Source organism: Mandrillus leucophaeus, unplaced genomic scaffold, assembly GCF_000951045.1.
Source record: "Mandrillus leucophaeus isolate KB7577 unplaced genomic scaffold, Mleu.le_1.0 Scaffold398, whole genome shotgun sequence".
Taxonomy (NCBI): Eukaryota; Metazoa; Chordata; class Mammalia; order Primates; family Cercopithecidae; genus Mandrillus; species Mandrillus leucophaeus.
This window is the reverse complement of record NW_012104231.1, coordinates 124,184-138,266: the sequence shown is the minus strand read 5'-3', so window position 1 is coordinate 138,266 and position 14,083 is coordinate 124,184. Positions and strand designations below refer to the sequence as shown.

The window sequence follows — 14,083 nt, the reverse complement described above, 5'->3', positions numbered from 1 at the left end:
GGCCAGAAACGAGCAAGAAGGATGCCATCCTGCCCTCTGTGAACTTACAGTCTGTTAGGGAAGACACTGTGACAAACTAAGGTTGGGGAGGGCAGCCACAGAGCAAGTGCAAGAGCATCTATTCTGGGTAGGCTTCCTGGAGGAGGCAGCACAGGTGCCGAGCCCTGAAGGATAAACACAGGCCAAGAGGAGTGGGTGGATTATTTAAGGCCCTGAAGGACATGAGGCACGGTTCCCTTTGTTCCTGGGGACGCCCAGGAGAGTCCATGTGCGCTGGCCTCGGGGGGGATCTGTGGGTGTAGTACGTTTCCAGGTAGTGCCCCCAAGAAGACCACAGTGTGGGTGAAGCCCAGGGCAGTGCGGATGTGGGGCTTTGTTGCTGTGTGTGTCCCTGCCCTGCTGAGCCCCAACCCCCCTGTCCCCCCAGCTCTCCTATGTGGACGCCGAGGGCAACCCTGTGGGCGTGGTACAGATGACCTTCCTGCGGCTGCTGAGTGCCTCAGCCCACCAGAACGTCACCTACCACTGCTACCAGTCAGTGGCCTGGCAGGACGCAGCCACGGGCAGCTACGACAAGGCCATCCGCTTCCTGGGCTCCAACGACGAGGAGATGTCCTATGATAACAACCCCTACATCCACGCCCTGGTGGACGGCTGTGCAGTGAGTGTCCCGCGCCACCCCCAGCATCCCTGCTCACGCCTCCGTGGGGCTCACGCCTCACTCAGCACAGGTTGACCTGTCCCCAGGATGCCTGCCGGAGGGCAGTGAGGGCCTCGGACCAGGCTCTTGCCCCCAGGCAACCCCACAGTTGCAGGGTAGACTAGGAATCCCAGGCCTGTGTAGCCAGAGCTCCGGGAATTTTGGAGAGTTCCGTGGGTTAGGACGGGACATCTGAGACCTGGCTGGAAAAGCCAGGGGCCTGGGTCCCTCGCCGCATCCAGGGCTGTGGCGTGGAGTGAGGAATGGAGGACCCACCATGGTTCCAGTTTGGAGCTGGGAGCCTCCCTCTCCTTGGACAGGGCTCTTCTGGGAGTGGCCAGAACTAAGCTGGGCCTGTTCCCGAGAGCACGGCCAGGCTGGAAGCACTGCAGACGGAGAGTTGCCAGCTCTCTGGACTGCCCGGCCCGTGGACCCTCTCCGTGCGGGGAGAGCTGTTCTGCTCGCAGACAAGGGAACGGAGACCTGAGCTGCGGGAGGCTTGCTCAGACCTCACGGGCAGTCAGGGCTGGTATTGGCGCTCATACCCCTGCCTTTCTGCCCCCCCGTGGGCCTTCCCACATGCACGCCTTTTCCTCCTCTCTACGTAGCGAGCTGGGCTCACCTCCGTTAAGGTTTCCTCGAGACTGCCCCTCCCAGGGCTGCCAGGGCCATTGCACAGGTCTGGGATGTGCCTGCGTGTCCCGGAGGTGTTTAGGGTGCAGCTGTGCCCCAAGATCCCAGGCCTGCGGGAGCCTCAGACATGTTCCCCTCGTGTGGCCTTTTAGAGGTTGGAAGTGGGAGTCGCTGAGAAGCCCAGTCTGTCTGTGGGTCTTCCTGTCACTGACACTGGAGCCCGTTTTGTCCACTGCTGATTCCTGAGACCCTGCAGAAAACACCACTTAGCACTTGGGTCCCTTCGTGTTGCTAGAAAGGAACGCCTGAGGCTGGGAGAATGGGAAGCGGTTTACCTGGCTCCCAGCTCTGCAGGCTGTGCAGGAAGGTGGTGTGCTGCCAGCATCTGCATCCAGTGATGGCCTCAGGCTGCTTCCAGTCTTGGGAAGGTGAAGGGGCCGGGGGTGTGGAAGGCATGGGAGAGAGGAAGCGAGGGGGTGCCAGGCCCTTTTTTCAGCTCTCATGGGAACTAGTAGAACGAGAACTCGCTCATTACCCCAAGGGCAGCACCAAGGCCCGTGACCCAGACGCCTCCCACCAGGCCCACCTCCAACACCGGGACCACATTTCAATGCGAGATTTGGAGGGGCGAACGTCCAAGCCATGGCGCCGACCCAGGCCAGCTCCTGAGGGGAACGGGGCTGGCGTTAGGGCCAGCCCTGCAGGGTGCCCTCCTCTGAGCAGCACAGATGGGTCCTCAGAGTGAGGCCCGGGCAGGCAGGAAAGCCAGAGGGTGGCGCTGACTGAGACTGCCAGGCCTGTCTGTAGCCCTGGGAGCAGAGCGGACCTGGGTTCCAATCCCGCCTCCCCCTGCCCAGCACCGCTGGAGAGCACCTGGCCCTCAGCCATAGGACGCTCAGCTCCTTTTCTCTGCTGCCCAAGGGCTACACTGAGGGTTAATGCTGTGTCTCCCAGGGCCATCCCGCGGCCACTGGGAGTACTTGTCGCCGCCACTGCCTTCTGCGATTGGTTGGGGTCAGTACTTCAGATCTGACTGTGGAATGTGCAGAACTCATCCCTGTCTAAGGCTGATGGATCCATATCCCTGGAACGAGGCATTAAAAAATGCCAGGGACTTACCCATCCTCCCCAAATGAGGATAACGTAGCACCTGCCTCACAGGGCTTTCTGGGGAGCACATCAAACCACGCCTTTAGAGCTCGGAATTGTGTCTGACTCACTACAAGCCCTGAATGAGCACCCGGTTCCTGTGACTATTTTTAGATACTATGGATCACAAGTGTCAGGCAGTAAGCATGGAGGTGAAGAGAAATCAGGAACCCTGTAAAGGAGAGGCAGGATCTAGAGTGACAGACCCCTCAGTTTGGCTTTGAGCTTCCTGGCTTCCATGGCAAAAAGGGAAACTAGTTGGCCCAGTGGGTGTTGTCTGATAAAGGGAGAGGAACAGCTTTCCAGAGAGGGGAAGTTTCCTGGAAGACAATGCTAGAAAGATGGATCCCACAGAGGACCTGTGGAGATTAAAGGGCGGGCCAAACCCCGGCTCCCTAATCTGGCTTAGACAGGCTCCTGCTGCCTTTAAGGCCTTCCTGGAAGATCGAACTTCTTTCATCCCAGTTCCTCTTGAAGCTCCTGCCCCTACTCATTCCATCAGCAAAACCCACTTCTGGGAGGTCCCAGAAGTCTTTGGCAATGCTTTCTGACTCAGAACCTGACTTCCTGGTCGCACCTGCATCCCGGGATAGGGTCAAGCCGGGATCGCTTAAACTCCACAAGCAGAGAGGGCTGTCGCTCAGCCCAGTGTCTCCCGGTGATGAGGGTGTGCTGTTGGCGTCTGGACATGTAACTTTGCCAGTCTTGGGTGCGCCAAACGCCACCAGAAACGCTCCCCACTTCCCAATGTGAACCTCCGATACCAGCATTCCCTTCTTTCTACATACGCAAAACCTGAGGCCCAGAGAGTTATGGCGGCTCGTCCAAGGTCCCCAGGTGTGGCAGAGCTGAGGCTCCTAATTCCCACTGCAGCATTCTTCTCACCATAGCCCCTTCCTGGCGTAGCTGCAGCTTGAATACCTCGGTTGACAGTTACCTTACTACCTCCTGAGACAGCCCAGGCCATGGCTGCAGAGCCGCAGGATGAGGAAGCTCTTCTGAGAACGGGGCTTAAGTCTACTTGTCTGTAACATCCGCCCATCACCTGCTGGTTCTGGTCCCATCAGCCATGCGGAGGGAACCGGGTCCAAGAGCAGCTTCCCAGCAAGCCCCTCTGACATCAAGGCCCGACGGCTCTCTGATGGGGGCTGCAGGCCGTTTGACATTCTTGGCCTCCACCCACTAGATGCCAGTAGGAGCCGCCCTACCGAGTGACGGCAACCCGGAATGTCTCCAGACACATCTCCCAGGGCCAAAATCTCCCCCGTGGAGAAGCACCGTTCTACACAGAGGACTAAGGTTTGAAGGGAGTACAGAGGTTCACCTGCTGCAAGGGCATAGAGGACCTGTTCCTTCCTCTTCCCCATGGAACCCAAAGAAGCTGGCACTTCTGGGGCCGAGGATCAGGACCCTCGAAGCCGAGAACCAAGTGCAGCTGCCATCCAGACCGCGCCACGTCCTCAGGCAGTCAGCAGCGTGGGTCCGGTTAGCCACCCAGTGCTACAAGTCAGGAGACACTGGCCCGCTCTCTCACCCCTTCCCCATGGCGGGCGTTCCTGAGTTCCAGGACTGTCCTTGGAGTGTTTTGCACACAGAGACGGGATTGGAAACACGGGGCTGCCTAGACTGCACTCTGGGCTGGGAGAGGAGAAGCAGCTCCCTCCCCAGGGCCGTTTAACTTCTGGAAAGCAAAGATTCTGACTTTGAAAAGATGGAGAGGGAATGGCTCAACACTGCATAACCCCCAGAGGGCAGAGGCAGGCTGTGTGGCCAGGCTGGATGGGAGGTTTGGGTGGAAGGGTGGGCAGTGGCAGCAGTGTGGAGCTGGGTGCGGGGCGGCCACGGGGGTGGCATGCAAGGACACTGGCCTAGACTCGCAGGTGGCCTGCTGACCCTCGTCCCTGACAAGCCCAGCCGCAATTTGAAAAGTCACAACCCTCTCATTTAATTACGGGGGCTGCTGCACGAGGCCCTGATGCCCTGAACTCGGGCCAGCGGCAAAAGCCCTGCCTTGGGCCCCAGAGGTCCGCGTGATTCATATGGTAATAACGGCCGAAGAAATTGGAATTCCAACACGGCCGGCCATCGTTTGGCTGGGACGCCTGATTGACGGGGCCGCTGAGCGGGCCCAGTGGAGAGGCACAAATCACCTGCAGGAGGGCCCAGGCAGCGCGCCGCATAAATCCTGGTGTTTGTGCAGCTTTCGGCGCCTCTGGGGGGCCATTCCTGGCCTGTAATGGTTATTTATGCCTCTGGAATAACGGGGTAACAGAGCGGCTTGCAGCGGCCTACTTTAAATACGCCCCTCTCTAAGCGCTCTGATAATGGGAGCAGAGGGGTCCCATAAATCCCCTGAAATCACCAGACAGCTCAGCAAATGCCACCCGTCCCTCTGGGGAGAGACTGATGCCATCGCTGAGAAGGGCTGTGACCGATGCCACCGCTGAGAAGAACTGCTTTGCCCGGCCTCCTGGGTGGATGAGAAAGGCCGGGCACTGCCTGCTGGCTTGCTGACCTGTCGCCAAGCTCACATAGCTCCCCAGGACAGCGCCGCCTTGCAGTGGCCCGGTGAAGCCAGGCCCGAGCATCTCACTGGACTCCCTGAGTGGGACCGGGCGAGGGAGCAGAGGCCTGAGGAGAGGGGCCTAGACAGGCAGGGGTGGTCTCTCGCTCCTCGCCAGTAGGAAGGGTGAGAAGGGCAGTACCCCCAGGGCTTCACCCCTGGAGGGTATGAGTGGCCGCCCCTCATTGAATATCCTGTGTCCAGCCCTGCTGCCTACCCATCCTTCCCAGCCACCGCAGAGCTGCGACTGGCCCTGCCCTCCCTCTCCATGGGAGAGCTGTGGCCACCCCCAGGCGGGCTTGTGGGACAGCAGCATCCCAGCTGCATTCTGCAGGGCTGAGCTGGCCACAGGGTGCTGTCTGCCCCACACTCGGCATTCCGTGGAACCGTGTGCTTTCGCTGTCGAGCCCCGGGGCGCCTTGTGGTGAGGTCCTTTAGGACAGCATTTCTCAAAGGCCAGTCATGAACATGCCTACCAGAATTGTCTGAGACACCCATTTTGTTAAAATGCAGATTCTGAGTCCCACCCCAGCCTGACGGAATCAGCCTCTCTGGGCGGGGGTCAGAGCTGCATGGGGTTAACAAGCTCCCCGAGAACTCGCGTTCGCTGTGAAGTTCCAATCCCAACTTGAAAATCATTCCAGGCCGAGCCAGCTGCAGTAAGGAGAAAGGTGTTCCTGTGGAGGCAGGGTTGTGAGAAGGGCAGGGTCGTGGGGAGAAGTGGACATTAGGAGGTGAAGCTCGAGAGTCTCGTGGGTAATACCAGGAATGCATGCAGGGGAGGTGAGCTTCATTCATTCTCACAGTGCGTCTATGACGTTGGCATGCCCGTTTTCCAGCTGAGGAAACTGAGTCACAGAAAGTGAATTGCTTATCCATTGCTAGTAACCAATGAGCCCCCCAAATTTAGCAGCTTAAAACCACAGATGTTTATCTCACTCCGTGTCCGAGCGTCAGAAGCCTGGGACAGGCGCGGCTGGCTGGCTCTAGCTCAGGTTCTCTTAGTCCGCTCACTGCCAGGACAAATCTCACCAGCTGCGTGGCTCACAAGCACCAGAGATTTGTCACCCACAGTTCTGGAGGCTGGAAGTCTGTGACCAGGTTGCCGGCAAGGCAGGCTCTGGTGAGCTCCCCTCCGGGCTGCAGATAGCAGCTTCTCACTGCACCCTCACACGGCAGAGTCTCTTGGGTGCCTCTTTTATAGGGGCACTAATACCACTCACGGGGCTCCACCCTCAGGACCTCCTCAGCTCCCATCCGACGGCCCCACCTCCTAACACCATCCTTGGGAACGGGAACGTTAAGATCATAGCCGGGGAGAATAAGGCCCTTCGTGGCCACGCCCTCCCCATAGGTCAGGGAGCAGCACACCGGGAGAGCTGGAGCTGCTGTCTGCTATCGGAATCTCTGGCCTGGGAGCCTGTGCTGGGCCCTCTGCAGGGCTGCGTCCTGGGGACACTGCCTCCCACCCGGAGGGAACCCTGGCTGGCTCCACTTGCTTATCTGATCATTTCTTCTGGGGATGGGGCAGTGGAAGATCCTTCCCAGGCCCAGATCCCGCTGAGACCGTAAATCCGGTCTGGGTCTGAGGTGGCAAAAGCCATTGCCCAGCATGCGTTTGCAGGCTCCTGGTTTGCGCGAAAGATGCAGCCTCCGAGGCCCGTCTTGGGGGAAGTTGACAGGACAGCAGGGCCAGCTCAGCCTCAGTAATAAATGTCCTGAACACCGGGAGTTACGTTTGGGTGGCTTTGGGGAGGGACCAAAGAGTCTCACACCTTCGCCACCTGTGTTCTGTCCCACACCTTCGCCGCCTGTGTTCTGTCGTCTCACACCTTCACCGCCTGTGTTCTGTCGTCACACCTTTGCCGCCTGTGTTCTGTCGTCTCACACCTTCACCGCCTGTGTTCTGTCGTCACACCTTTGCCGCCTGTGTTCTGTCGTCTCACACCTTCGCCGCCTGTGTTCTGTCATCACACACCTTCACCGCCTGTGTTCTCACACCTTCGCCGCCTGTGTTCTGTCGTCTCACACCTTCGCCGCCTGTGTTCTGTCGTCTCACACCTTCGCCGCCTGTGTTCTGTCGTCTCACACCTTCGCCGCCTGTGTTCTGTCGTCTCACACCTTCGCCGCCTGTGTTCTGTCTCACACCTTCGCCGCCTGTGTTCTGTCTCACACCTTCGCCGCCTCTGTTCTGTCTCACACCTTCGCCGCCTCTGTTCTGTCTCACACCTTCGCCGCCTGTGTTCTGGGAGGCAGGAGGCCTCTCCTAGGCTTCCATCCCCCACCCCAGCGCCCAGCGTTGTGCTGGTTTGAGCAAGGGATGGGTGCCGACTCATCTTGCAGGCCAGGTTCATTGTGCTACCCTGGCCCTCTGTGCCTCAGTTTACCTATGACTCCTCTGGACCAGAGGATGTAGAAGGTCCCCACCCCTTCCCATACTTGTGAAGGTGAAGACCCAGCCCACCGCGTGCCTAAGGCAGTGTGAGGCAGGTGGTGGTAGGGGGGTCTTACTTGGCTCAAGGCTCTGCTAGTGCCACCTTGGACTCTTTCCTTTGCTAACCCAGAGCCCCCCTTTGATTTTCCCATGTGCCCTGCTTGTTCTGTAGCTGGCTCTGGGTCCTGGGGGGCTGCCTGGAAGCAAATACCTGGGGTATCACAAGGAGTCTGGACTGGGTACGGGGGGAAAGGCTGATCAGCTTCGATCCTGTGTACGCCTCAGCTGCACCTGAAGCCTTGGGAGGGTCCTGTCGCCTCGCTGATGCCCACCCCACCCCCTTCCCACCTGTGCAAGGGGGACTCGAGGCATCCACAGGGGTTAAGTGCATGCTCTGATCAGCCGTATTTCCTCCAACACTCGCCCGGGCAAGCACAGCCATGGGTGGGAGACACTAGCCCGGGTTTCCGAGCCAGGCAGAGTGTGGGGGGCGATTGGTAAACCCCAAGACCCCCTACTGTTCTTAACCACCAGCCACCTGTCTCCCTCTTCCCCAGACCAAGAAAGGCTACCAGAAGACGGTTCTGGAGATCGACACCCCCAAAGTGGAGCAGGTGCCCATCGTGGACATCATGTTCAATGACTTCGGTGAAGCGTCACAGAAATTTGGATTTGAAGTGGGGCCAGCTTGCTTCATGGGCTAGGAGCCGCCCAGCCCGGGCTCCCGAGAGCAACCTCGTGACCTCAGCATGCCGTTCGTTCGTGAGTGTCCCGTGCACGTCCTGATCCTGGACAGTGAAGCCTTCTCCCTCCCCTCCCGCCTGACTTCATCTGCGCCTCGGCACCGCGGGGCGTGGGACCCCAGCCCGGAGAGAACAGAGGGAAGGAGCCGCGCCCCCACCCGGAGCCGAATCACATGACCTAGCTGCACCACAGCGCCTGGGCCCGCCCCATGCTCTGTCCACACCCATGCGCCCCGGGAGCAGGGCCAGGCCTCCGGCCCCCAGCTCGCCTGACCAATCCTGTTCGTGAATAGCTCGCAGGGGTTGGGGGAGGGACTGCCAGATGTGGACACTGTATTTTTTTTTCTAAATTCAACTTGAAGATGCGTATTTCCCCTGACCTTCAAAAAATGTTGCGAGGTAAGCCTTGTAAAGGTCATCCCACCGTCACCAAAGCCTCCGTTTTTAACAACCCCCAACACGATCCATTCAGAGGCCAAATGTCATTCTGCAGGTGCCTTCCCGATGGATTAAAGGTGCTTATGTTTTTGTGAGTTTTAAGTAAATATTTGTATTGTATTGTTATAAATGTTAAGTGTGCCTGGCTTTCAATCATGCACGGAAACCCAGTCTCGGTCCCGCGGACAGAATGGGCGAGGCATGGATTCTGGGTTGCAGGACAGTTCTGATTAGAAGTAGGAAATCTCCCCACCCCCGCCCTGGCCAAGAACGTGCAATAAATTGGAGATTTACCCGGGGCAGCAAGAATTGATGCTGCCGTTGAAAAGCAGGTCCCAGTGCACCTTTTCAGACAGTTTTTGATTCACTCTAGACCTTTTTTTAATAGGGAGGGAAAAAAAAATTTTGATATTTTACTTTTTTCTACATGCACTTAAACTAAAACACAGGTTTAGATTAATTTTATTTGCTTCCTTTTTTCCGCTTTTCTTCCCGCAGAGCCTGATGGGAGAATGTCCAGGGCAGGGAAACCACATTTTTTGTAGGTGATAACTCAATGAAAATTGGTGCTTATTTTTTACACTTCTCTCTTGTGGTGCTATCTGTTTTAAGGTCTCCTTGAAGGCGCACCGGGGTACCTGGCCATGCCTCGTTCTCCCTGCTTTCTTTATCCTGTGATCGCCTCCACAGTCTGTTGCCAAGGACTTTAAGATCAATGCACGTCACTTTCCTTTCCACTGGGCAGGATAGCCAAGCACTCACCCTCCTGCGCCCTCCGGCGCCCTCCCGCCCCAGTGCGTCCACTCCCGAGGGCTGTTATGAGGCCTGGGTTGTGCCTACTTGATTTGAAAACACACACAAGCAATAAAAAGCCTCTTCCTGCATTGTCTGTGGTGTGACCATAGCGGATTGTATTTGGTTCCTGAATGTTTGTGGTGCTAATTTCTGTGTTTGTTCCAAGCCGTTCAGTCGTGCCACGCGCTGCCTCGGTAGATGGAATAATGTACAGTGAACTCCATGAGTCTCTCCAGGGCTGCCCGCAGCACTTTTTTTCCAAGTAGCCGATTTGGATTCCCATCTCAAATGTCCTGGATGCGAGCGTCAGCAGCTCCAGAGCTCGGGGTGGGTCAGGTCCCCTTTGGGGGACCCTTTCCTGGCCGTCGAGGTCGGGGGGCTGCCGTCTGCGGGCAGGAGGACCCGAGGGGCAGCCAGGAAAGGCGATCTCTTCACTGTGAAAAGTTGCCCAGGTGCAGCGCCTTTTCCTTCCACCGTGGAAAATGCAGGCTGGGCCCTCGGGGTGAGCCCGCGGGGCTCTGGTGCTGTCCCCCACCCCCACCAGAACGCAGTTCCAGCTTAGGAAGCCACAACCAAGTCACCCAGGAGGAACACAATACCGCCAACGCGGCTTTTCCAGATTTCCCTGGAAAATAAGTCTTGCTCTTGCCAAAGAAAAGTCTGGCTTGGAGAGTCTCTGGAGCCCAGGATGCCAGCATGTGCCAATGACTGTCACCTTCACCTCTTCAAAAGAAAAGCCATAGCCGAGGACTGCCCCGCGACGCCCCGTGGACTGCGTCTAGGTCATGTGATTCTGTTTTCGTTTCTCATCCCATCCAATTTGTCCTTTTCTCCTGTCATTTGCTTCCTCTGTGGTCCCTTCAAAGTTGTTATAATTTGTACTGAACTTCAAAATATGTCCCGTTCTCCCCAGACCACTCTTGCCACAGTATATTGCAATAAAATTACTTCTTATATTTGCAGAAATTCTTTTGGTGTAATTTTATTTTTTCCTCCCAATATATATAATTGGACAAATGCTGGTGAAAAGAAAAAATGGTAAGCAAAAAAAAAAAAACCCAAGATAAAGATTCTAGGACATCAGGCCCTTTGAAATACAATGTCAAATGATGCATTGTACATTTTCAAAAAATCCAGTAGACATGTTATAAGTTTTAACTGTAATGCCCAGGAAAGGATACCTTAAAATATTCTAAACCTGTGTAACAAAGGAATAATTGTAATAGATTTTCAATAAATCGAGTTGGCTGTTTCCATCCTAAACAGATGTGAGTGGCTGTCTTCTTAAGGGTGGCCAGGCCCCTCCCAGACAGGACTGCACACAGTCCCAGGACACTAGGGGCTCTGGAGATAACCACACTGGCCACCCGGAGAAAGGAAGGGATGACCCCGGCCGTCCTTAGGTGGAGCTTGTCCCTCAGGAGAGGCCAAGGCTGGCACGGACAGCTTTGTGCCCTTGGGAGGATGTTAGAACATGGCCGGGCACCAGCCCAAGATGTGAGTTTCAGCAACTACTGGGCGTCCACACCACCAATGTACTGGCCTCACTCTTCACTCCGGGCAGTTAGCGCCCTGCAGGAATGTTCTGGAAGCTCTCCAGCACTGTCCTTCCAACTGTGTAGCAGGATTAGACTCTCTGGCTCCTTGTGACTAGGAGTCGGGGAAGGTATGGGGTTCGTTCCAGCCAGTGACCTTGAGCCCACATGGCGTTCGCCACTTTCAGTCTGAAGGTGTGGTTCCCTCGTGCATAGCACCTGCCACGTTTCATGGAGGGACTGCATCACCAGCAGGTTCCCTGAGTGAGCCCCCTGCCAGCTTGTGAGAACTGGTAGCAGGAGCAGGAGAAGCACATTTTTGCTTTGTTAAAGCCACTGATATCAGGGACTGTTTATTACTGCCGAAGAACCTAGGCCAGTGGGTCTCCAGCGGGGTCCACGGACCAGCAGCAATGGCACCACCTTGTTAGAAGTGCCAATTCCTGAGCCCCATCCCAGACCGGCTGGCCCAGATGCTCTGGGAGAGGGCTGAGTCATCTGAGAGCAGGCCTCTAAGCAACTCTGCTGCACGTTCAGTCGGAGAGCCGGTAACCTAGGTGATCCTGAATTGTGTAGGTGCCTAAGGATGGGGCGACTTGCACAACAGAAGGGAATTCTGCAGCATTGCCCCAGGAAGCTGGGGCTGTTGTGAGAGGATGGGAGGCTGTTGACCCATGCCATCCACAGGCAGAACATTGGGTACAATTGTTTGATCACTGTGATAGCTCAGAGGTAGATGACGAACCCATAGCCAGCAGCCCTTGGGGAGGAGGCGCCACATGAAACGATGATGGGCAGGCTGGATGCCTGGACTCCCTGTGGCAAGGTACCACGTGGCAGACCAGCTCTGGAAAGAGCCAGGAACGAACCGAAACGGTCCACGAATCAAGGATGTGCAGGGCTGGAAGAGGCAACCGTTTCCCGACATAAGCTGTTTAAATGCCACATTGAGAGACGCCTTGAGGGACACACGCCAGTTAAAACTCAGTCATCATGAATTTGAGCAGCCCATCCCTTAAAATCCTGGAGTAGATTAGGATGGCGCCTAATAAATGCACTGGAGTTGGGAAAGTGAAAAGTGACTCCGGCAATGGACGCTCACAGTCGTCAAAGGGTGACGGGTCTGAAGGTCCCTGCCATCGCATCCAGAGCGGGAGAGAGAGCAAGGCAGGTGGGCGGACAGTCGGCGTGGTGCCTGCTGGCGGAGCGGCCAGAATCGCACAGGTGGGCAGCTGATCTGTCTTCCAGGGAGGCATCCTGCAGAGGGGCCCCAGCCTGGTCTGGAGGAGTCCGCGACTCAGACTCACAATGACGCTTTGACCGTCCCAGGCAGCAGGAGGCTTGAGGTCTGCTCCGCCTCCAGAGACTGCCCCCTCCTATGAAGTGCCCCGAGGGTGTGGGCAGGGAAGCCTGGGAAGGGAGGAGCCTCCCAGGAGCTGAGAGACTGGCAAACGCGCTGCTGGGACAGAAGCCCGTTCCTGGGTGCAGCCTCTGGAGATGCTCCCTTTGCAACTGGCTCCGGAGATGACTGGAAAGAGAGATTTCATTTAGATGCACCACCCAGGTAGAGGCCGGCAACCCGGAGGGCCCTCTCTTCCCCGGGTCAAGTTCCAGGACAAGCTAAGTGAGGCTGGCCCAGGGGAAAGCCGAGGTCCTGCTGGGGGTGCCCTGGAGACAGAGTGACTCTCATCCAGGGGTTACACTGCGACTCCTCCCCCGCTGCCTACAGGCACAGAGCTCAGCTACCTGCCAGCTTCATCTGAGGCAAGCACTGTGAACTCAGCCTCCAAGTGAGGCAACCAAGGCCAAGGCTCCCAAACGAGGCCCGCCCCTGGCTCCTCTGTGCGCCTCGCCTCACCCCTAAGAGCCTGGCTGATAAAAGCACCTGCCTGCAAGCTTGGCTGGAGGTCCGGCACTGGGCCTGGTGCCCCATGAGTGTTCACAATGAGTGTCACCAGGAACGTGAGCAGAACAGCTGGGCTCAGCCCGCACACCTCTGCCTCCCACCGTCATGGCCCAAGCGATTCCTCAGCAAGCACCTGAGCATGTCCTGGCCTGGGCTGAGTCTTCTGAAGACAGGGTGCCGGTCCCCAATCTCAGCCTTGGAGATGAGATCCGCTCCCTGCCCACCGCATCCCTGTGAGAAAGACGGAGGCTGGGGCCGGGGCTGTGTCGCCGTTCACTGCATCTCATGAGCCCAGAGTGGGATTCGCGTGGAAAGCCCCAACAGGAGTGGGTGATCACTGTCCTTTCGTTTTAAGCATTCCCAGTGGGCCGGGTTGATCCTTGCTGGATGAGGGAAAACGTCTATCCCCACGAAAGAGAAAGCAGGTTGTCACTTGCCATCCGGAGCGGGAATTAATTCAAGCTTCCTGTATCGGAAGAGATGTCCCTGAGCCCCCTTTATCCTAGCACTAGTGCCCTGGGCCCAAAGGGTGTTCTCAGCATGACTGAGAGGAAGGAAGGCAGGAGGGGAAATGTGTGCACACCAGCTTGGCGGGCACAGAGGCTTTGCCAAAAGGCCTCGTCCCTGCAAAGCTGGGCCCCTGGGTTCCAGGTGTGGGGTGAGGGAACCTCCTTGCCTGCCAGGGTCCTTGGCCACTAAGATCCTAGCCCGCCTCGGGCAGTGGCCTCCATGTGGGCCACGGGTGGGCTTCCATGTGGATGTGCATAGAGACCCCTGGCTCTCAGCCAACCTGGCTGGCTGGGGCCCAGGAGGGCTGGGATCCAACTGATTTCTCAGTCACAGCGAGGCCGGCGGCTGAGCCATGGCACAGTTGTGACCCAGAGTTGTGGGACTCCCCTCGCACCCGTCATGCAAGGGGAGTCCCATGATTTCTCGAGGTTGTAGGTGGCAGCTCTGGGAAGTTTCCTGGCGAGAAGGAATCCTGGAGGGGGGGTGCATGCCCCTGGTCTGCCTTCCTTGCCTTCCTCCTCCCACTATTCACCATTTATCCATCCATCCATCCATCCATTCACACATTGATTCACCCTTTCATTCATCCATTCATCTATCCATCCATTCACCCATCTATTCACCATTTATCTGTCCATCCATCCATCCATCCATTCACCCATCTATTCACCATTTAT

The 14,083-nt window shown here is 57.1% G+C and overlaps 1 protein-coding gene across 1 annotated transcript in view; it reads left to right on the top strand.

Moving 5' to 3' along the window:
* Window positions 1-10,421, top strand: part of COL5A1 (collagen, type V, alpha 1) — a 185,901-nt gene extending 175,480 nt beyond the window's left edge. The window contains exon 65 of the mRNA XM_011991540.1: window positions 8,037-10,421. Coding sequence (XP_011846930.1) covers window positions 8,037-8,183 — 147 coding nt within the window. The 3' untranslated portion in view covers window positions 8,184-10,421. The remainder of the gene's footprint in view (window positions 1-8,036) is intronic.
* The last annotated feature ends 3,662 nt before the right edge of the window (window positions 10,422-14,083 follow it).